Here is a 24088-nt window from a genome sequence, read left to right as displayed (position 1 = left end):
GCAGCATTAACAGCTGTATAGGAACATGAGTCTGCTTTTGGTCATGCGTGCAATTTTACCTTGTTAGCAAAGGCCCTTAATTTTCTTTTTTTTCCCCATTACATAGTTGGAGGCAGGCAGAATTTACACAGATCTGGTTAGAAGCAGAGAATTCCCTGTTCATGTCCAAAGTGATGTTACCTTGGACAGTTAAACGACAGCCATGAATTGGTTTATTCCTCAAATACTGTCTCAAGTTGTGTGCAGTGCTTTCACACTTAATTAAATCACACTAAACACCCTGTGAGTTATTGTATAAGTGAATTTGTAAGGTTTTTTGCTTTTCTTTGTAGCACTCGCACACCTGTAGAAGTCTTTATTCTTTAGCAGTCCTTGTATTGTTGGACTAATAACACTTGTGTTTCCCAACTGTCAGTGGAAATCAGAAACTGAGAACAGGAACTTTGATTCCACTTCTTTGGAATTCCCTTCTCTAAACTCTTAAATTTCTGGAGTATAGAGAGCTGAGCAGAATGGTCTCCATGCTGTTTTCAAAATAGTGAAAAATTCTACTGTTCTTGGGAGGAAAATATGCCAGTGGTTAGACCATTCAAACAGGATATGGAATAGCCATATTCTTTCAAGATTCAAACCCACATTTCTCAGGAAAATGCAGTTGTTAATAAACAAAAGACAAACTGGAAAAAAAAGAGGGATCCTCTAATTCTTTTGAAACTATTGCAGTTTGCCTATAAGAATTGGAGACTCAGTGGAGAGGCAGGAGATAAATGTTGCTAGCCTACTAGTTTGGTTACTTTCCCAGTCCTCGCTCTCAGGATTGTTTTCTGTGTTGTCTCAAGCTATTTGATATATGTGGTAATCTGTCCTACTAGAATTGAAGCCATCTGGTAGACATCCAGAATGATTGCATGTTAATTTAACCATCAGCACTTCATTTTCACTATAGATTCATCTGTAACACATAGGGTTTTTTCTAAATATAAACGTTTTGGGGACTTTCAACTTCACTGAAGAATTTTCTTGCTTCTCTTCTCAGGCAATACTATGCTTACCTCACAGACACACAGTGCAAGAGGGTGGGAACTCAGTGCTGGGTGTTCGGGTAAGTGTTCTTGCTGCATTCCTGAAGCACTTGGGCAAGTGTTAAGGATGGGTCCAGCAAAGGAACAGGCAGTTCCCATGAAGTCAGTCCTTGTCTTATTTTAGTTTTGCAAATTCAGAGGAAAGGGAAATTCTGAATTTGGAGGTAGAACATGGGAAGTGATGGAATGAGTAAGGACAACAGAAGGAGGAACTAGGAACTACTGGATAAAGCTAGGCTCCTTCAAAGTACCATTGCCCTTTCTGCCCATATTCTCAATCAGGTGAGAAGGACAAACTTTTGCCTCTACAGCTTGCCTTTGCTTGATGGTTGTGAGAGTAATGTTTCCCTGGCTGCCAAGGTGGGCATTGCTGCTGTTAGCAGCATCACAGCAGAAGACAGTGAAACAGGCCACGGTTATCCAATATTTTTATGAGTGTACTATGAGCCATGGTGACCTTGGCTGCAATCTCTTTTTCTCTTATAAGATACCTTTAAATGAAGAGTTTATATGGTTGCTTCTGAAAAATTGTTAAGGATTACAGAACCCATCATCCTTGGTCCAAAGCTCTCACTGAACACATTAATGTCATGTGTGTCAATAAATAGATACCCAAATATATCTATAGGATTGCTTGACAAGAGCTGCAATAGAACATTCACCCACAGTCTGCTCTAAGAGTGGGAAATGTGTGTGGAATAAGTGTTCTCCTTCCTACTGCTTACTTGTGTGATCTGCTAGAAAAACCAGAGCATCACTAAGAGGTCCTGTTGATTGCAGAAAAAAGAGATCTTCCAGTAATTTAACCATCTAGAATATAATTTCTGGAGCAAATAGAAGAAGTATATAGACCATTCATATCTGTGGTAACCAAGACACTTCTAAAGGCACTAATGGAGTTTTAAGCAGCCTAACTGTGGGTATAATTAAAATTAGTGCCTTTCATTAGTACAAAACTGTTTCTTTTCATCTTGACATAACTATTGCAACTCTTGATGGATGTACAGTAAGCATTGTAAAGCATGAACAAGGCCAATGCAACAGCCTTGCTGAAACTGCACTATTTTCATTAAGATGCAGCCTTTCAAAAAGGAATACCTGTTAGAACGTTTCAAGACTGTTTTGCTTGAATGAAAACTTACCATATTTAGTTCTTTGGAGTGCTCTCATTACCCTTCAGTAGGACACTAACAGCTTTCACTGTTAGCATCCTTCTTTCTCTTGATTTACCATTTCATCAACTGTAATAGCTGTCCTGTTGTAAAATGTGCTTAACCCAAGTATTCTTGACAGGAATAACAGAAAGAATGTATAAATTCAGGGCAAACAGCTGTATTTTTTTGAGTCCTTATTGAGAATAGTCTATTATTTTGTTTATACCTTTGAGTATATCGTAACTATGCTTGTTTCCTGATGGTGGTCTTTCTCTTCCCACTCCTGTAGTTTGGTTTCATGATTTTTTTACTCTGCAGCTGGATCAGTAAGAATAATATTAAACCAAGAAAGAAAAAACTGAGAGCAGTATTACTCTCTTGGGTCACTAATTATTTTTCTAATATGCATCTCATTGATTTGTATATTGGTCAGTTGGATGTATATTGGCCGCAGTTTTAAGTTTTCGCCCCACTCATCATGCTGGAAGTCTCATTAAATAGTACTGGGAAAGCTGTGATTTATCACTTGCACCAGGACCATCTCTGCAATACCAGGGGTTTAGTCAAGCACACATTTTCCTTCCTCTTTCATGGAGGAAACTGGGTCTTCTCGGAAAGGCAGTAGTGCCATTTTTGTGAACTAGTTATGGAGAGTGCTGGTAAGGAATGTTCCCTGCTGTGTCAAGCTTGGGAGACTGGAACACTTAACCTGATGTTAAGTGTATCTGCACATAGGTGATGAGTTTTCTTGCATTGCTCAGATATACTACCTTAAAGTCTCTATTGAACAAGCTAAGTATTGCACTCTAAATTTAATAGTGTTTTTCATTATTTGCTTCAGATTGAGATGAGTCCATTTTCTACACTCTTAATGCAGGTTTTTAGTGTCACTTTTCTACACTTGTATTGTTAAACATATGTAATTTTCTCTTCGGGACCTTTGCAAACTATATTTATTTCCATGGCAGACAGTAGAAACTTTGGAGTCATAAACAAGTGGTGGACAAGCCTTAATAGCTTTGAACTTGAAAAGATGTGAACACCTGGTAGCAGGGAGAGAGATAGAGATACTTTTTTTTGATTCTTTTAATATCAGAGAGGAAAGTAAAAACTGCATTTTTTCCCTCTCACATTTCTCCCTAGTTCCTATGAGGTTGTCATGTGGACCTGAGTTTACAGATAAACCAGAGCAAATGCATGGATTCTCAGAGAATTTGAAATGTTTCATATGAATTTTCTCATATGTGAAGCAAACTAGACAATTTAGAATTGTAGTACATTTGCATGTAGTAGAGACATAAAGCACAGTTCTAGTTCATCCATCAAGGGAGTCTGCTGGGTGTTCAGCATGGAAAAGAAACTTCTATGTGGTGAGAGCTGAAGCACAGTGGTAGGCACAATTGAAGATTCTCTGCTATTGGCACACACTCCTTATTCCCTGAAGCCCCATGGAACAGTGAAATGCCAGTCAATCACTTTTTGTGTGCTGTTTATGCTGAGAAAAGTATAGAAAGAAAAAGACATTCGTCAAAGAATTTTGGTTAATGGTGGTGTCAGGGAGGTGTGGGCTCACTAGAGGGTAGTGCTTGTTTAGAGTTGACAATCCAGGGTCTGAGTTGCGAACATGTGAGTTAAATCCTTCGTGTTTTTAATCACTCTCCCCTCTGCTTTCATTTACCCACAGGGTAATTGCCTTCCTCGAAGCTATTGTGTGCATAAAGTTTGGACAAGATCTTTTTTCCAAAACACAAATACTGTATGTTGTGTTTTGGCTTCTCTGTGTGGTAAGTGAGATTTCTCATGTGAAACATAAAGCATGACAAAAGCATTGAAAGCATTCTAAATAGCTTCCTCTCTGGAACATTGGCAGCAGGGGATCATTGTGGGGCAATGCTGGTAAAGAGCTTTATGCATGTCCTAGTAAAACAAATGCTAGATTGCTTCCCTTTGAAGGGACTAGAATAACTTATTTTCTCATTTCTTAGAGACATAGCAGATTACTGGTGCTAAACAGTGAAAAAAACAGTAGTTATAGGATGCTTTTTCTTTATGAGAGATGATGTCAGTTCGATTGAGCCTAGCTTTGGTGGAGCTTGCTGTAATGCCTGCTGGAGATGAACAGGAGTTAATGGATAGTGTTAATAAGCAATGTGTGTTGTGCCACACTGAAGTCTTACAACTACATAAACAACCCTCATTTATCAAGCAAATCATTCTCACTAAGCCTGTAACTTTCTGTACTTCAGTGTGATTACTGCAAATGCAGCATGAAATGCCCATTTTATACCAGTAAATGGACGTTTGTCTTGCCAGACTTGTAACTCTGATGCCAAACACATTTTTCATGGTCAGTGAAAAATAAGGCATTTATAATGGGCTGGCAGATAAATACTTCTCCCTTCTAATTGGTAACACAGTTTGAACAGGTGACGGGGAGTCAGAATTTATTGTTCTCATATTTAGCATGGTGATTTTATTCTTGATACGTCAGAGGAGAAAAGTGTTGAATTGCTTCTCAAATCAGACAAGTATGTAACCTAGCCTGAAGTATGGGGCAGGGAGGAGAATTTGGTTTTCTCCCAGACTGGTGGTTGCTGATAATATACCTACAATTGCCTACCAACTGCCTTTGTGTGGTGTCTGTACAGAGTGTGGACAGAAATCCTACTGGCAGTGTTTCCTGTGGGTGATCTGGATGTATTTTCCTGCTCCTATTGAGAATTGTTCTGCATACCCTGTGGTGGCAGGCTCTGTGTGTAGCTTGAAGTTGATGCACAAATCTTACTCATCCTGACAAAAGATGCAGGGAGAAGCAGAGCATGAAAGTCTAAATGTGGCATCTCCAGGGACTCTGAAACCTTGAATCAGCAAGGAATTTGGAAAAAGTTTTACAGATTTTTTTGTTGTTCTTTTTCTTCTCCTCCCTTGTTTAGGCCTTTACAACTTTCCTGTGTTTATATGGTATGGTTTGGTACGCAGAGTACTACGGCCACCGAGAAAAGGTACTTATATAAAGGAAGCCTGATTTGGGGGGTTTTTGGTTGGTTTTTTTTATTATTATTCCAGAGTTAAGACTCCAAAGCTCCTAGATATTGGAATTCTTTACCAGAGTTAGCATAAATGGGGATAAGGGGGGATGGTCTAGAGTGTGACTGAAGTCAATAGAAAGAACTCTGAATTCAGCCGGCCTTGGACAGATCCCAAATTACACTGTGGTTTCTAAAGAGTGCTGTCCTCTTAGTTACTCAAAATGAGGCCGTAATTTTAGCAAAGCATTCAAGGATGAATGGTTAGCTAATGTTCCCATTGTACAGGTGGAATGCTAGGGGAATATTAAGAATACTTGGTTACACAACAGATCACGTGGCAAGTGGTGAGTTCTTACTGTACCATCTGTGCCTTCTAACTAGGAAGGGAAAAGTATGAAGCAATGTCTGAATGTTTTATGAGGACTTCTGCCACAGTTTATAAGTTTATTATTATGTAATGGGAGGAGTACTGATAACAAGAGCTACCAACATCCCAGTGACATGTGTCCTTGTTTTTGCAGACCTTATCAGAAAGTGAAGACAGTCCATACAGTCCAGATGCTTCCTGGCTTCATTCTAAATTCAGCAGAGGTATTGGTACTTCTGTAGCTGTATTCCTGAAATGGTATCAATATGGCTCAGCGCTAGAAAATGAGGCTTGAGAAACTTACCTAGTTTCATCTGGACTTGTTTTAACATCCCTGCAGGACCAGTGCAGATAAATCATCTGCAAAGCTATTTTTCTTTACTCCCTTTTAAATTCTGGTTCTTGGAAATGTATTTATTTTTTAATGTGTCAACTGGTTTTTTTCTGCTATTACTTCAGGCTGTTATTGTAGGTGTAGGGCATTATGTATTTCAAAACCGTTGTGGACAGGTTTTCTCTCTGAAGATTGCATGTTTGATTTGCTGTACTTTTATTTCTCCTTGTTAAGAAATAGTCAGCAATGTGCCCTGGACCTTGTGTTTACTAACACTTGCCTTGTCAGTTCAGTGCTGATGATCATAAGCAGCTTTCTCTGCACTAAGCAAAGGCAGCTTCTTTCTGACTACTTTTGCCTACCCTCGAGGTCAGTTATCTGCCTCCTCCATTAGCTTTTTGGTGTGGTCTTGCTTATTGAACAAATATCAGAAATTCACACCTGGAAGTTATCTGTCAGAGTTTATGTTCCAGGTGTTTGTAAAATTAAAAATATTTCTTATGTATCATATGCTTGAAAAGCACCTACAGCAGATCTTCTTTATATTTCATGCTTGATTTTTCTGGATGTTTATTCTCAGTTTAGTAAGTCTGTGGACTTTCATATTTTGGAGAAAAATGATTTGCACTCAGAATTTTTTTTCCCATTTATGCATGCTGGAGAAATCTGATCAAAAAAATCCTTTCTCTGTAACTTCCTGTTACCTCATTAATTACAGGCTTCAGCTTCTTTCACATTTTGTTCTTGATTTCTTGTTTTGGTGCCCACTGCCTCCTATTTTTTTCTCAGAATAAAACATATTCATTGGAAAGACTGAAATCTACAAGTGTACTCTTAAAAGATCCTTGAAAGACTTTGTTTACATGATTCTTAATTTCTGATAGTAGTACCTGCCACTAAGAAAAATGGGGAGGCTTAATTATTGATATGATTTAAAATGAAAGATGTTTCACCACTGTACTCTGCTCTAGCAAACTTCTGATTTTGGTGCGGGGAGGGGGGAAGAATTTTACAGGAATTTTAAGAATTCCTTTAAAAAAATGGGCCACTAGATGGAGTACAAGTATCAACCAGTTTGTATTGGCCTGAAATAATCCATACTGTAAACACTGTAGCTCTAAAAAGCCTTACTGCCTTTCAGATAGGAACTTGACAATGTCAACCATATAAATATGTATATGTATTAAATAGATATTTGTTTCTCAGCAGGTGCTGACAATAGTCCACCAAAACATTCAGTCAATAGTGAAAGCCATTCGTCTAGGAGAAGGAATCGACACTCCAAATCAAAAGTATCAAATGGAATTGGCAAGAAATAAGAATGGTATCTCAAGACATCCTACAGTGTGACCAGAAGTGACAAAGAAGATCAGACCTGGCTGTGAATTACCAAATGGAAGATCCATTTTTAAATTAAAGTTTAAAAAAGGAGGTGTTGAAGAGAAGGATGATGAAGATGGAGCCACCAGTGCGGTGCAGATTGTTGCCTGATGACACTTGCCATTCACTGATGTAAATCTAGTTTCTTCAGCATGTGGCAGCAAAAGTTCATGAAGGGTATACTGGAAAATAATGTTGTTTTATCATAGCAGGTACTCTCTGTTTTGTGTTCAGGTGTTGCAAGTTCATTTTTAATACCTGAGTTGAGGACTTAAACCCAAAGGTTAGTAAACTGATAGTCAGTTGGCATAGTTGATTGGAGGGTTTTCTTTGTTTGGTTTATTATGTTGTTTTCTAGAAGAGTATGCAACTCTTTTGAATACTCTCCCCTTCTTTCTCAGTCTCACAACAAAACTTTCCCATGCAACTGTTAGTATTTAATGATTTCATATTGCTTGCTTGTGCTTTAAGGCTCTTTAGGCCTTATGTCAGGGTTTTACCATGAAGGAAATGGGTCCAGGTTTCTTGCAAAGGATGTGAAATTAATCTTCAGACATAGAGGTTTTTTTGTTCTACATTGTCCTCCTGCTTGAGTCATACATTTTCAATTTTTTAAACTTTTTAAAATACATATATAAAAATCTGCTTCATAGTAGAAGGCCTTGCCTCCTGTCATCCGTGACAGAGGTCATGTTATTTCATTGTTTTTCCTCCTCCATGGTAGTATGTTTTGCATTTTCAAGTGTAAATTTGTCTTTTTTTCATCTGTGCCACGTTGTGTACAATGTTTCTTCCTACATCCTTCTATTTGCTTCCATCCTAGCTGGACCCCGAAATCCTGTTGTTTTCAGACTGATATCAGAAACTGCTTTGAAGGCTCAGATGCCCTACTGAGCTTGGTGATAAGGCAGTTTTTTGCTGAAGTTAAGTTGCTTACTATCTTCATAAACATAATTATTTGTGAAGACTTGCTGTAGTCTTTGGTGTCTGAGAGGCAGAATAATGTGATAGACCCCATTGCTGTGGTGTTTCCTGTCATGCATCAGATACTTAACAGCAAAGTCCCTCTTTCTTGCAGAGTTTGTGGGTTGTTTTTTGTTGGGGCTTTTTTTTTTTTTTTTTTTTTTTTTTTTTTGAGAGAGAGGAGTGATTTACTTTTTGTCTGGGTGTTCTTTTGGGTTTTTTTTAATATATTAATTGTGACATCTAGCAAAGTGGATAATTCTCCAGCAGTGAATGTAATAATTAAGTCAAGAGGTAAGAAATCATGGGCAATCAGTTTCTGTATTAAGTTATGAAAATGTTTTAGTGCCAATTAAATTTTGGTATTCAAGGCATTCAGAGGGGTAGGTAGTTTAAGCAAGGATAAGTAATACTCATTAGCTACTTAGTCTTTATGAGAAAATGTGATTTCCTTTTTCTTTGACTAATGTTACTGTGATTTGCCACAGGCTAGGTACTAAAGAAAAAATGCAGCAGAGACTTTATACAAGTGTATGATACTGTAAATAGAAGAAAATATCCTGTGTAATCCATCACTTCCTATGTGCCACAGATTATCAATGTTTTCAATGCACTTAAGTGTTGCTGCTGAGCTCCTCAGAGGCCTTTAATTTCCTACCCTGCTTTTCAATCAAACATGGAGTGTACAACTTGGAAAGTAATGTAGTAGAAGCTGCTATATCATCATTGCTGCAGTGACATTTAATGTAACATGAAAAAATATGTTAGGAAGACTTTCAGGCTCTCCTACAACTACTTGGTTTTCATTCATAGTATAGCGATTCCATATATTGCCTTTGTATTTGTAATGTACTACATATTGATGAATGTATTTGTAGATTTCTTTGGATACTGAGACTTGTTACTTCTTTTATTTCCTTGGTTAAAAACTCAGTCTGTGTAAGACTGAAGAATGGCATTGTAAATTTTCTATTGATTTAATACCAAAGTAAGAGGTTTGAAATCTAATGGTTTAGGCATTTTACGTACTGTGGTTTTCCAAAGTGAGAGCCTATTTTGTACTTGCAAGGGGTGTACACACCAACTATGCATACAAAGCTTAGATGTGCAAACAGATGCTGAAGTACAACATCTACCTGCCTGTGGGGACAAGCACATGTTTTGCAAATGCAAACCTGGTGCTCACATTGCTGAACTGCACCCTAAAAATATTGGAAAGAGAAATATTGAAGTGTCATCTTGTTGGAAGCCGACTTCTGTACACTATTACAACAGCTTGGCCTTAAAGAAATGTTGTTTGACAACACATTTAAATTATTTCCAATTAAGTCTTTTTACTTTAAACTTTTGTGTTTGGTTGGGTTTTTTTGGTTGTTGTGCGGTGTTCGGTTTTGGAGGGAGGGAAGTTGGGAGGGTGTTGGGGTTTTTTTGTTTTGTTTGGGTTTTTTGTTTGCTTGTTTGTTTTGGGGAGGTTTGGTTGTTTTGAGGTTTTTTGGGGTTTGGTTTTTGGTTTGTTGTTTTGTTTTTGTTTTTTTTTTTTGCTTGGGTATGTTGGGGCTTTTTCTTTACTTTAAAAGAGAGATGGCTAGGGAGAAGGGAAACTTAAGTAAACTATTCAAGTGCTGCTTGGTAAATGACACTTTGTCTCCTCTATCAGCAGTTCTGGCTGGAATTCACATGTGTTCTCATAAGTCCTCCCCTGACTGACAACTGTATTTTCAGCCCATCACTTTGGATGTGAGCTTTGCACTGGAAGGCATTGGAAAGGTGCTTTTGATCACTGCTGTAAAATGAGTGATCTCAGTTTTATCAATTACTGTGCTGTTGCTGAATTCTGTATGTGTGTAACACCTATAATGACAAATCACTGAGCTGTTAAGCAACGAGCATCCATGTGTGAGTTCTGCTGCTTGAACAGTGTTTTGTAACAGTCATGGATGCGCTGTCCTGTTTTTAACTGCTTGTTCTGTCACAGCCTCTCATTCCTACTTTCCTGCTTCTTTCCTTTTTCTGTCCTCCAGTGATCTCCCATGCTGCTGTGGAGAGATTGGAATTGGCCCTCCAGAGGCTGTCCATCAATGTCAGTCATTGAAGGGAGGCTAATTTGAGGCAGCATGGTGTAAGCAGAGGGTGGTGGCAAGAACCTTTAGTAGATTAAATAAAAATGAAGAGTTTTAAAGTAGAGGTATACAAGCAAGAGGTTGAGCACTGAATTCCAGTTGTTGGCTTGCTGCATAGATCATACACCACATCTAATTAAATATTTTGAGCATGGTTTCCAATTCTTTTGTTACTCTTCTGTGAAGATCATCACTTGTTCCAGCTGTTAAAACTTTCATTTTTCTTTATTATCACAAGAGGACACAGATGTTACTACATATTAAATAATTTTGAATAGAATTGCTCTGTATTGATTGCAAAGCATTGTATTTTGCAATAATTGAGTAAATCAACCCATGTCACCAGTATGTGTGTTTGTCTGTACCTGTTAAGGCATAGGAAATGATGACGTACTGTCTTTAGAAGCTATTACGTTTTATTCTAAGTAAATGAATTTTGACAAATGCAGTCATTCCTTAGCAGCCTACAGTGCACTCTGAGGTTTTGCTGTCACTTATTATTTTGGAGCAGCAGATCTGATAACAAGAACAGTTTTATTATCCCTTCTGAAGTTTTTCTAGTGTGCAGGATAAGTTCTTGTCTTACTTATTCTTTTTGGGTTTTATTTATTATTGGATGGGAGAGCTGAGTTGCAAGATGGTCTCATGACAGACCTTCAAGGAAGAAACCAGGCCTCCTGTACCAGGACTGTAGGACAGGCAGTCAGCAAGTAAACAGCCTGTATAGAGGGGCCAGTGAGTGTCTAAAACATTTTGCTTTGGCTTCCACTGCTGACAGTTCCCACAACAGCAGTTTCCAGTTCTATTATACCTAAAACCTATTGTGAGCTGTTGAGTGATCTTCAGAGCCAGATGTGTAGTTTGTAAAGCAGCATAGCTTTCCTTTTCTTCCTCAGTTCCTTCCCCATACAGACATTGAATACTGGGACTTGATGATTTGCTGGGAAGGGCTTTCCTTCAACATGACTTGCCATTTTGAATTCTGGATTACAGAGAGGCCCTACATTCTGAGGTTGTAGTAAAGTTAGGGATAGCCTAAATTAAGGACTTAAGCTTGTTTATAGTCTGGGAAGAACACCTACAAGTCAAGTGTTCAGTTTCTAAACCTCTTCTGAAGGGTGGGAAAATACCTGATTAAAATATTTATAGAAGCCACCTCTTTCAGAGCGCTGCTTACAACATTAGAGAAGGGGAGAGGAGAATGTTTATCTTTTCATTCTTCTTTAAAGCATTAAAAATACTTGGAAAATTTTGTAACAGTGGAAGAAACTTTGTTTAAGAAGCAACACTTCAAAAATGTGCCCCTTTATAAGCATGGAGCTCTACTACATTTGAACTATCAATCTTTATGTCTTGGGAGTTGCTGTTGAGGGTGGAGCTTAATCATCAGTGTCAGATGGGCTTAGTGGCTTCATTTGTGTTCAGTCATGCTGTGGCACAACTTGCACACTATTAAAATCATATGATTTGGCCCAGACTAGAAGCTGGAGCCAAAAGCTTTGTGATTTGAAATAGGTGTTGGTGTGCCTATTTTAGTGTCTGGGTGCTCACATTCAGCTATGTCCTGTTATGTATGTGTGGGCCTATGCACTACTCTCCTGAGCCCCCCGTTCCCTTTGGTATATGCTGGAGCACTCTAAGGAACACATAATTAGGTTTAACCAGAGGTTTTGGAGGTGATTTTATTTCTTGTATGCTCAAAATACCTCCTGTAGCACTCTGGCTCCCTTTGTCTGCAGGTGTGATCTGCCTTCTTATCCACACCACTGTTTTGTTCTCTGGAGCCGTGGCAGGCCCTGGTCCTCATTCAGCAAATTCAAGTAGTTCCCTAAAGGTGCAGTTTCCCAGTTGAGTGGAAATGTGTTTTGGACAAACACCCTGCCCATGTTACTCACTTTTGTTTTAGCATGGCTGGTCCAGAATTGGGCACTTATATATTGCTCAAAGAAAGTAGGACTAGAAAACCGTAAGTTCTTCATACAGTGGATTGAAAAGTACAGGGACAACCAGCCTCCTGGCTTATGCTCAGCAGGGTGCATGGTCTGTTAGCTTTATGCCTGCTCACTCGTGTGTCAGTGCTGTGGCTGCAGGTGCACCTCAGGTGCCTTCCCCTGTCCTGCTTTCATTTGTATGAGCCCCCCCCCGTGAAGACAGCTGATAGTCAGGCTCTGCTACTTCCAGCTTTTTTTGGACTGTGATACACCTTTCAGACATGTCAGCACAGCTGGGGCCAGAGGGCATACCATTGGCAGTGTGAAGATAATAAAGTATAATAAAGTAGGCTTTCAGGCTTGCTCAGGTTTTATACTGTACCAATGAAGCCAGTAACCTGCCTGCACGTGAGAGCTGTATGCATAAACCATGAGGGTGGCTCTAGGAACCCAGTTTGGGTCTGGAGAAAGTACTGTTGGTTGGTTGGTTTGTTTCTGGATGATTTTACATCTGCTGTTGCTTTTTGCAATTACGCCATCCATCTGAAGAACATCACAGAGTAGATCCTGCACAAGTCTTCTTTTGCATGTTTGTGACGTGTCTGTTCACTTTGGACAGCTGCTCAGCAAAATTTATGAAATTCCTTCGTACTCTGATTCCAAGTCATGATTATCTCAAGAGATTTTGGAAATTTGGGGTGTCAGTTTTTATTTCCATCTCCTTCCTGTGTCTTTAATTTGGACTGTATCTTCGTCTGTTTCCATCATTTCTCAGTGAAAGACAGGAATTGGTCTCTCATGCATGGATTTTGTTTTTCTCACAAAGGAGCAGTCTTGCCCTCAACAGTCTAAATTATATTATGGTAAGATGAAGTGAGTTTTTACTTCAATGCAGAAAAAAAAAGCAAGTGTGGGAAAGAATGCAAATTGTAAACATTGAATTCCTATAATCAGCAACAATGTGAGTGCCAGACTCTACTAAGGATACACATGGGTTCAATTTCCATCGTTTTTGAGGATCTCAGTTTTCAGATGATCATGAAATAACTGGATGGCTTATTTAATGTTTTTAGAGTAGGGGAATTTACAGCAGCAGCATTCCTGTGGCTGTGATCCAAAGTATGTTCTACAACTGCTGTGCCCTCCAGTTCAGTATTTTAGTGGCTCATGCTCAAAAAAAAAAATGCATAAAATAGTTCTGTGCATTTGTATATGTACACATAAATCTACCAGATGAACTTTCTCATTAAAATGCTCAGAGCCTGGTTCAGTGCAGTCTCTGTGACAATGACTACAGCACACCTGAACAAATGGAAGTGTCCAAGTCTGTCTGTACCCCTGGAAGGTTCGGGAGGAGTAGGCATTAATCTCAGTTGCAGCCCCTAGGTGATGCTGTAACACAAACACACGAAGAACGTGACCTGGATTTTCAAATGTTGCTTCTAATTTTGGGCTACTGGCTTTAGCCACCCAGGCCTGGTTTTAAGATTTCATAACTCGCATTGATTTTAATTACAAGTGCCATGTGCACAGTCCTGCAAAGTGCCCCTGTTGTCAGACTTGCTAGAGAACGACCAAAGCAAAATAAAATCAAATGAGTAGCTTTGAGAAGATTTATTTAAAGCATTAAATGATAGCTCTAGTCTTTGGAGAGCAAGAGCAATAGAATTCTATTCTGGTTTCCACCATACACAGACTACCAATTTCTTGTCTGAGTACCTTCCAGATTTGAAGGGAGCACTACTTTTTGCTGAGGATCTTTGGGATGAAGTTTTGGGCAGGGTTCTTATGGCTTTCTTCCTATTCCCACTGGCCTTTGTGCAGGGCACTGGGAGAGATAGGATGACTGCTGTTTGAAAAGGTGATTTGGTTTTCGCTCCCAGGAGCTCAGCTGAACCAGGGCATAATCTCCAGTGCTGCCCATTCTCTTGAGTTTGTGGCTGTAGCCCTGAAGTTATGAGTTATTCTCCTTGCTCTGATGAGCCTGCCCCTTATCCCTGCCAATCTCTTTGGGACAGGGAAGCCCCTGGGTGCAGATTGTTATTGTTTCATGTGTTTTGTGGCTCAGAGTTTTGGATGACTCAGTGTATTTATCAGCAAGCATTCAGAACGTCATACCATCTGCAAAGAATTCTCATTTCTCCTTGAAGTGTCATTTTTTTTCTAAGGATTTGGAAAATCCTTCTGGTCACAAACCTCAATAAGGCACCCACCTTGTACCAATTACTATGTCTTCTGTCTATTAACACTAAGATGGCTACTGGGGAAAAAAAAGTAATTTAACTTTCATATGGTCAGCTGGAAGAAGAAATTGCAGCCATCATTCCTTGCAGGAGGAAACAATGTCCTTGCTCTTCTCAGTCTGCATAGGGTTCTGCATAGGGTAGCCACTAATATAGGTAAGCCTGTATTGGTTTTTGTTGTAGCCTCACTCCAGTACTTAATGGAGAGGAAAAAGAATACAGTGAAAAATATCACCAAGAGTCATATTTTTCCATTAATCAAATAAATAACCTGGAAGAAAACCAAGACCTTTTATTACATTAGCTGAGACATTTAGTATTGTGTTTTTTCCTTATTTATGTGCTGTAAGGGTTGTAGGTGATGCAAAATGATGCTTATAACTTTTTAAATACTATTATTTCTGCCCTTTTGCTGACTTTGCCATATTTGGCTCCCACATCCACATCTATGCATTCCATTTGCCCACATTTAAAATGCATCTGGAATAGCAGGACAGAGGTTGGGGTGGGGAAACCAGATAGAACTGAACTGCAATTTCCTGGTGACGTGTTCTCTAAACATCCCAAAATATCTCTCAGGGTGAAATGTTCCACTTGGTGACTTTGGGTTTCGGCAGCACACGCTGTTCATTCAGTTCCAGTGCTTCTCACAGGGATGGTAACATGATTACCAGTAATGATCTTTCATGCTGCAGAGTTTTGGTTTTTTTTTTCTTGTAGCACTTCCATGTTGAAGGAATTTCTTTGAAACAATGCATAGGTCATTGCAAACTTGATGGGGGGAGTGGCCAGTATGCTCATGTTAAAGAATAGAAATGGGGACAAAGGGTAAGTCACTTGTCTACATTTCCTCAGGAAGCTGAAGACAAAGAGAAGAGTAAAATCCCAGACCTTTGGGTTCCATGCTGTTACCTGAAAATTACCATGGGACTTCCTAAAAAAGGGCTTATGTAGTAAATCTGTGAATGTTATCCACATCTCTTAGTCCTTAAAAATGAAGATATAATGTAAAATGGAACAGGAGCAAGGTGATACCCCCTCCATTCTTATATTCTGATCTTCATTTCATTTTGTTTCACTGGCTTACTTCACTTTACCTACCTTTTCCAGTAAGCTTTTATGACCAATGCCTTGACTGTTGATGTAAAATTAGGGTTTGCTAAAGGTGGATCAACACACATAGGGCAAAGTAGAAGATCTTGCATACAAGCTGGGAGAACTCATTGAGAGCAACCCTGTGGAGGACAACTTGGGGTTCTGGTGGATGAAAAACTGGACGTGACCCAGCAATGTGGGCTCGCAGCCCAGAAAGTGAAATGTGTTCTGGGCTGTTTCCAAAGGAGCATGGCCAGCAGGGCAAGGGAGGGGATTCTGCCCCTCTGCTCTGCTCTGGTGAGACGCCACCTGCAGTGTTGTGTACAGTTCTTGGATGGACAGCTCCAGAGAAACCTGTTTGCTGTGGGCTTTTTGCCCAGGCATACAATGCCTTCCTGTGTGAAGAAACTGTAATTTGTAAGTGTGGATAATTTGATAAAGGCCTGCCACTGACACCAGGACTGTAAGGCCCTCTTGGTTTTGGTTTTGCATTTATTGTAGTTGCTGAGTGAGCTGATCTTTGCATCAGGGTGTTCCCTGTTCTGTTATAGCAAGAATTAAAGAGATGATGACCCAAGTGTTTGTACCAGGTTAAAAAGGTTCAATTTCTGCTTTTTAAATACTGTTCTTGAACCTGTCAGACCCTGGTGTTTGTTTTCATCAGCCATGCTCTTCTGCCTTGACACATCAGAGATCTTTCATTAAGGACTAATTACTTTCTGACCTTGATAAGAGGATAATAGCCATTTTAAGTGAAAAGAAAAAGGAACTAAAATAAAGCCTTTGTTTCTGAGCTGGGTTCCTGGCTCATCTCTATCCTTCCACCTAATATGGTCCCACAAGGCTTCAGTATTGAGCGGGTGACACATTGAGATGTGTCCTGGTGACAGTCTGGATCAGCCTCTGTTCTGTTCCCCTAACAATGACCTTTCACTCTTCTCCCTCAGCAGCCATGTCATTTTCCATCATGCAGCAGTCAGCCTTTCCCAGCAGCAGGGTGGGATGCTTGGATTCATCTCCACTTAAGACAATTCACAGAAGAGCCTTAATTATGTGCAGAGTCCCCATAGGCTTCCTTGCCAGTCAAGAATATTCTGTAGGTACCTTCAGAGAGCAAGCGAGGTTGTAGATGGTTTAATCATTCTCTGGAGTTGCAAGTGACCTCCAAAGGAACCTTCGCTGCTGACAGCAGGCGTGTAGCTACGCCAGCCACCACATTGCATCACCTCCTGCAAGCACCCGAATTACAAGGAATGAGCCCAGGTACATCCTCCTGGTGCTCCATTGATTTGAGGCATGCATCTCTTTTCCCCATTGATCCTCATAGCATGATGCCGTTTTCTAGATGCAAGAATACTGTACTTCAGCAATAGATAATTCCACCTGATGAGATGGGAATTACATGTCACCCCTCTTCCCAATGGTGTGCTTTTAGGATGCTGCTGATACTCTGAGCCCATTACAGCATAAAAAAGGAAACTAAGGGTTCTGTGCTGGAATGACATTCACCTGCTTTCTTACAGGACCTTCTAAATTTGAGACTGTATTCCTGCTAGTGTGATAAGTAATATTCAGCATGACAAAATATAGGAAACAAACGTTTCTTTCTTTCTGCTTTCAACTCTCCCAAGTTGTAACTCATCTTCTCCAGCTTCCTTCAGCCGTTAGAAGAGGGTTAAACAACCTCACTAGGAAGCAGAGAACTTTATCATAGCTAAAGAGGATTAACGCATGCATAATCCCCTTACAAAGCCACTTGCCTTCCAACTCCAGTGTGTAAAAATAAAAAAAGGATTGGATCAATGTTATTTTTCTTCTATCTAATTCAAGAACAATAGAGCACATTAAGTAATTAAAATGTTCACCTGTAAGGTGCTTAAAAGCAAGGCTGCTGGCAGATATATAATTAGCTCCAGTTAGCTGCTTGCTTGTTTACTTCCGTTAATTTACCCAGAGTGGGGTCTTTGGGCTTGGAGCTTTATTTAGAAAACATTTTATTATTGCATGAAGTAGTGCTGTGGATAGGTGGGGACCAAAGATAGAAAAACAGAAACTAGATAATTTACTGAGCCAACATACATGCATAGGATATTTTAGATTCTCCTTGTTATGCCATCTTCGGTTACTGGCAATTTGTCTTTTGTCAGAACTACAGTTCTTAATAGGTTGGGTAAAATCGCCCCAAATGTTACTAATTTTCTTGTATTGTCTTTCTTCTGCAGAGGACCCAGTCTGTTCTGCCTGTCTCTGCACATGACATGCAAAACAGTGGGCTTTCAACTTTCTTTAAAGGAAGATGACTTAGAAAGATGCAGAGCTGTGCATTCCCAGACCATGACAGCATTCTGAAATCAAGGAACATATCAGGACTACTATCTGTGCCATTTTCGTGGATGCATGTGAAGGGGTGAAGAGCAGGATTTTTGCCTGGTTTCCCATGCCACCTCTGCCAGACTCCTGACTGCCCAAAAGCCTGGAGCTGTGGGTTGGCAGACCACAGCTGGACAGACAGACAGAGACCTGAACGGAGGGAATGGGAAAAGAGGGAATGGCAGGCTGCTGTTAACAGCTCCCTTGCCATGAGCTACAGGAATTGCTGCCCATGGGTCAGGACAAGTCGTTTTGCATGGTTTTTATAAAATGTCTTGAAAAAATCTGGCAGCACTGGGAAAACAAACCTTGGGAATGATTTGCAGTTGTTTATTGTTTGTCTGTGTGAAGGGGTGACTCTGCACAAGAGCCCACAAACAGTGTTTGTGATCTGGGTAAGACATGGGAGACTGGAAGACACCAGGGAGGAGGGGGAGATATTATTATACTGATGTTGTGTGAGCACTGTAGAGGAAGTGAGTCTTTAAAGTGTGAAACCTCCAGCACTGGAAAAGATAAGCAGTGCCTGCAGAAATCAGCTTGTGGGATCTGTTTCTCTCGCTAAGCTGCCTTTGAAGATTGGGGGGCTGTTTTGCTTTCAATACCTCCAGGGAAGTTTTCCCTCCTTTCTAGTCTTGCCATTGATCTGAGCTACACTCCCAGATCTGTAGGTGTCTGTACTCCTGTGGCAGGCTACGATAAAGCCCAGTGGTTTTTTGAACAATATAAATGATTGTACTTCACCTCCCTGTAGGTCTCGAGTTCAACAGCCACAGGAGACTGAGCCTGTCAGCAAATGAGCCCTTCACGGCTTCTGCTTTCTTAGTGAAGTGTTGGTTTCATGGCTCCTGACAAGTGCATCTCAATATAAGAATGTGTGCAAGTTGACTCTTCCCCCTCCCTTTCTCCTGTGGAAAACTTTTCTTTGCTTTCCTGCATTTGCTCTCTTGCTTAGGGATCAAGGACTAAACACGTGCCTGCCAGCTCCCCTGCCGAGTCCAGGGCTCCACCTTCCCTCCAGGGACTGCATGTACTTTTAGAAATTGGTTGATGTTGAAGTGGCCTTGGACAGACTAAAAATCTGGAGAAGTTCCTCCATCGCAGAATCATAGAATATTCTGAGTTGGAAGTGACCCACAAGGATCATCCCGTCCAACTCTTAGGTGAATCACAGCCTGTTTCAGCCTTTCCAGCTGTCAGCAAGCAGATGTGGACAGCTGCTGATCTAGGACAAGGCCACCAAGGCTGGGGGAGTTTTAACAAAGGTGAATCCATCCATCCACCCACCCACCCACCCATCCAAGTGAATTCTAAGTCCAAGTTACTCAGGTTGCCTATTTACACCCACAATTGACTAGCTTTGACTCAAAGGATGAACTAGAAGATGTACTATCCTGAAGATGTTCTCTTTCAAACCTGTTTCTTACTGAGGGGCGGGGGGGGGGGGGGGGGGGCAGAAGTTGCTCAATGCAAGGTTGTTATCTGGTGTCTGTGACACTTGATGCCTGGAAAGTTTGGGACCTCCAATCCTCCCACTGCTCTGGAGCTTGCACACCCCCAGCTCTGCAGGATGTCACAGCCCAGCTGCTGCTTCTGCTCTCAGCTGGCAACCAGGCATATGTACAAAGCCTTGAAACTCAACTCAGGCAACATGCACAGGATGGAAAGAGGACAAATCCCAGATATATTGTTTCTCCCTTCTTTTCTATCCCTTAATCTTTCCTCTGGCAGCCTGTGTTTGACTGATAGTGAGTCCACATCAGCTAATCACAGTGTGTCCTGAGTATCTCCAGCTGTTCCTTGACAAATGATGGAGAAAGTGGCAGAGCTTGACCCTCATCAGAGAGACCCCTGGCCTCCCCTGGGCTTCCCCATGAGGGCATGGAGGCAGCAAGTGGCACGCTCAGCCACTGTCACGTGCAGACATCCTCTCTCCTGCCTGGCACACACAGATCCACATCAGCAATGGAGAGTCCTACCAGGGGGCCCCAAACCAGGCTTGAGTGGGAGGCTGCAGGAGTGAAACAGGGTCTTGTTGACCAAGAAAAAGAGTCAGCTACCTCAGGGAGGGCAGAGGTGCTGTGGGTGCTAGAGCAGGCCAAGAAACCAGCCAGCTCCATCAGAAACACCTATGGGAACAGCTGGGTCAGAGCAGGAACTTGAAGCTACATCTCTAGATGAGAAACTATAGACCCTGAGAGACTGACTCGGAAATGGGACAAAAGGTAGCAATTGTGTTTGTTTGCCTCGCCCTCTGACCTCACCCTTCCTGTTTCAGATGGGTCACCCTGACCTCATTTTCAGACAACATATTCAGATTTCATGGAACCACAATGAAGTCTGGATAAGTAAGAGCACTGAGGGCTTTCCTGGTAGGTTTGCAAATGCATTTGGGCTTGGATTCATTGGGGTGGAAAAAATCTTCAACTATATATCTTTCCCCTGGTCCTGAAGTATGGTGTTTCATTTACAAATCTTTCAGGCTGCTGGCAGGTTACAGTGGTGTGACCAAAAGGGCCAGTATAGGAGTGCATGGGGCTGTGGCTGGAGAAATCTCGTGGGGTTTTCCAGTTAAGCTAAATCTCTTCCTCCCCAGCAGGGTTAAAGTTAACTCAGCTGTGCAAACTCATTTATATTCAACCGCACGTGGCTATAAATGGTACTTTTTGTTCCTGACAAATATGAATATAGTGTTCGCTCTGAAAATTCACCATTTCTCATGAAAAATCTTTCCCCCTTGCCATTTGTCTCCAAGATGTTGAGTTTTACTTGGCAGATGGACAGTGCAGGAGGGTGGCCATGCTGCGTGGGAAAGAGTGAGTGTCTGGGATATGGGGCATCCTCTTTTCTTCTGAACTCTTGTGCAAGTTTTACTCATTTAATATAGTGATATGCAAATAGCAAAAAAAAAAAAAAAAGTTCTTCCAAACTGTTGAGGACAGAGGGAAGACATCCTCCAGTGAGAGGATAGACAGAATAGTGGGTGAGGCAGTCCCTGACAGAAAACTTATTTCATCTTCTTTTCCAGCTTGGAGACTGGATTTAAATAAGGGAGCTGTCAGGACTCAGAGCTGTTATTCAAAGGCGTAGTGTATTTTTTCAGCTGCCCTTTCTGTACTGCTAGGTCTGTACTCTGGATATAATGGCCTGGCACAGAGACTTTCCTAACTAACTGGAAGAGAGCACACACATTCACTAGACTGTGTTGTTCCCAAAGAACAACCTGTTTGGTTGTTACCAAAGAACATCCGTCATGACCAGTATGTCACAGGACTCATTATATGATTTTTGATAGCATTAAGAGAGACATATCAAGCACATCTCTCAATTACTCAGGCAGTCTTGCCACTGCATAACAGAGCTAGTTGGAACGGGTCTGTCTCAGTCTGAAAGTTACTCAATGAAGAGTATTTTTAGGATTTGAAAATTTAACTTTTAAAAGTTTCCCACTCTCAAAATCAGCAGGCTCTGGCATTGTAGTTTGGGGTTTTTTTGTTTGTTTGTTTGTTTTTTTTTCTGGAATTATAATCTCAATCCTTTAAAAACTGTAACATTATCTACATAATGCCAGTCAGACAAACCCATCTAAGAAATTTCTGCTTGAGCTTGGGAAATAATGGAAAAACTCTCCACATGAATATTTCATGTTGTAATGTCAGAAAGTACATATATATATAGGTGTGTGTGTGTGTGTATATGTGAACAACTGCATATAATGTCCCTTGCTCTGTGAGCTGGGAAAATAATGAGGAAAGATTATTAGATAATACTATGCTGTTGGTCACAGAGCTGTTGTTCTCGGCACAGAAGGGCTGTTTACAAACCCATCACAGTCATAGAACTGAGGAGCACAGGAGAAATAGAAAAGCTATTGAAGAGGTTGGCAGTTGACAATAGAATCTTAAAAAATTATTTCCTTGGATTCAACTAAATTTCTTCTTCCCCCTTTCCCGACAGGGCTCTGCTAGGAGACAGTTTGGTTCACTGTGGTTGAACCAGCTGTTAAAATCCCAGCTAGCTCCTGAGTAAGCAAAAAACTAATCAGAAGCTGCCTTCAGCAAGCTTTACTTTCATGAGCACCACTGTCTCCTCACTCAGGCACTGTACTGCCCATCACCAAACCAACAGGCATCTAACTCCTCCTTGGGTCTTGAGCAGGTGCCTCTGCCTGCTGCCCCCCTGCTATCCCCTGACTACCAGCCCCCTGCCATTCCCTGCCCCCGCATTTGATCCCCTCAAGCCATCTACAGCAGTGAAAAGTTCCTTATGCTCTGATGGCTTAGACACTAGACTTCTGCCAGCACGACACTGTTGATCTAGGCCCAGGGGTGCTTGCAGCCCTGACAAACAGGACATCTTTGACCAAGAGACCAAGGGGCTAGGAGGCAGAGCCACCTGCTCCAGGGTTTGGTTCAATTGTGGGCTGTTTATGGCCTGGGCAAGGAGCTGCTCAGGGAAGTAGAGCTTACTGAAGGCAGTTTCTGTTCAGTTTATAGCTCATTCAGGAGTTGACTGGGATTTCAGTGGTAGCTTACAAATCCTATTCAAAGACTTCAATTCTGTCTGCTCCTTCACCTTAGTGTTAAGTGCATCTGTGCACCTTGAAAGACCAGAGCCAGCCCTGGATTTAAAGGCTGAGGCAGAATTCATGTTCTGAAAGTAAAGGCTGTCATTCCCATCATTATTTTTTGGCAATCCCATTCCCATGTCCTCAGCTTTAACCAAATGGAGGATACTCCAAGGCAGCAGTACAACACTACACGCCCACTCTCCATGCCATTGTTTGCAAAACCAATCTGGATTAAAAGGGGCTGGTGTTTCCCTGCTTGGCTGCCCACCCTCGCTCACTGTGGGACACTGGGTGTCCCCACCATGGCTGAATGGGGCACTATGAAGCCATCCCACCTCTTCCAGCTGCACAGAGTCAAGCTAAGCTTGCCCTGCCATATGGTTCTGCTGCTAATTGTCTGAAAAATGCAGAGATGCCAAGGCTGGACACGTGGATTTAGCAGTTTAAAATTAAGCCTAGCTAGGGCTGGCACCAAAGTCCTGGCCCTGATGTAGCACCAGACACGAGGATACCTGTGGCTGTGTTCCTGGAGTCCTCCTGCTGCAGAGGTGGCCCCAGCTGGATCTCTCCAGTGGTCCTTCTCACTCACATGTGCTGCAAACTCTTCTCTGACGATTTGATAAGAGGAATTGCCCATTGACTTTCATTTCGGTTGTGCGTGACTGGATCAAAGGACGTATGCTCTCTTTGCTTCAATTACGCATTTTGGGCTAATGTAGTCCAGATGGCTATTTCATCTCAGCCTTTATATTTATTCATGGCCTTTCTATTTAACTTTCCTTAAACAAATACTCACTTGTAGGCATATATTAATTCAGGGAAAAGAACTGCCTCAATCAATATGTTGAGGTTAAGTTTCTATACCACAATAGGTCCTGTGTACATAATTTCTATTTTTATTACCCCACTTCTAGCCTCAGATATATGAGCAATTTCTTTAACCTGTTTACTTTGGCTTTTTTACAAATTTACACAAATTACATCTTCTCTGATTATTAGATTTACAATATGCAGATATTCTTTCATTGACCTTTTAGCTAAACCCTTCTGCAAACTTTGGCTGAATATTAATAAATTTACAAAAATACCGAGGAGCCCAATGTTTGCCAACATGACATTGCACCATCTCTGACCGCAGCATGCCTGTCCAGCAGAGGATAAAATTTATTGTTGAATTTATGTGCAATCTTGCAACCAATGTGTGAACACAAATCGTGGAAAAAGCTCAAGAGACCAATGAGACAAAAAAGTTTTCAGTTTGCATTTACATTGTCTTTTAAAGTGGATCTGCAGGTTGGGTGTTGTGAGTTGACTCAAAGGCTGCTGGTGGAGAGCCGAAGGCAGTGCCTGGCAGGAGGTGCAAAGGAGGGGCAGTGCCTGGCTCTGGGCTCAGCAGGAGAGAGGGGACTTGGGAAGCCACAGTTTAATCTGTCTGGTATTTGATTAGGGC

The 24088-nt window shown here is 41.1% G+C and overlaps 1 protein-coding gene across 2 annotated transcripts in view; it reads left to right on the top strand.

Annotated features, from left to right (window-relative positions):
- The window catches only part of PTDSS1 (phosphatidylserine synthase 1), a 29910-nt gene extending 19084 nt beyond the window's left edge, over positions 1 to 10826 (top strand). The window contains exons 9-13 of one of the 2 annotated variants that reach the window (XM_066178244.1): positions 1037 to 1102; positions 3921 to 4020; positions 5170 to 5238; positions 5787 to 5856; positions 7176 to 10826. In XM_066178244.1, the coding sequence (XP_066034341.1) occupies positions 1037 to 1102; positions 3921 to 4020; positions 5170 to 5238; positions 5787 to 5856; positions 7176 to 7285 (415 nt within the window). In that variant the 3' untranslated portion in view covers positions 7286 to 10826. Of the gene's footprint in view, positions 1 to 1036; positions 1103 to 3920; positions 4021 to 5169; positions 5239 to 5786; positions 5857 to 7172 lie in introns of both variants that reach the window. The other variant, XM_066178237.1, reaches the window with a different exon arrangement.
- Positions 10827 to 24088: the final 13262 nt, after the last annotated feature.

Source organism: Chamaea fasciata, unplaced genomic scaffold (genome assembly GCF_029207755.1).
Source record: "Chamaea fasciata isolate MVZ Bird 193981 ecotype frontalis unplaced genomic scaffold, bChaFas1.0.hap1 SCAF_1, whole genome shotgun sequence".
Lineage (NCBI taxonomy): Eukaryota > Metazoa > Chordata > Aves > Passeriformes > Sylviidae > Chamaea > Chamaea fasciata.
Note: the sequence above shows the minus strand (reverse complement) of the source record. Positions and strands in the feature narration are given on the sequence as shown.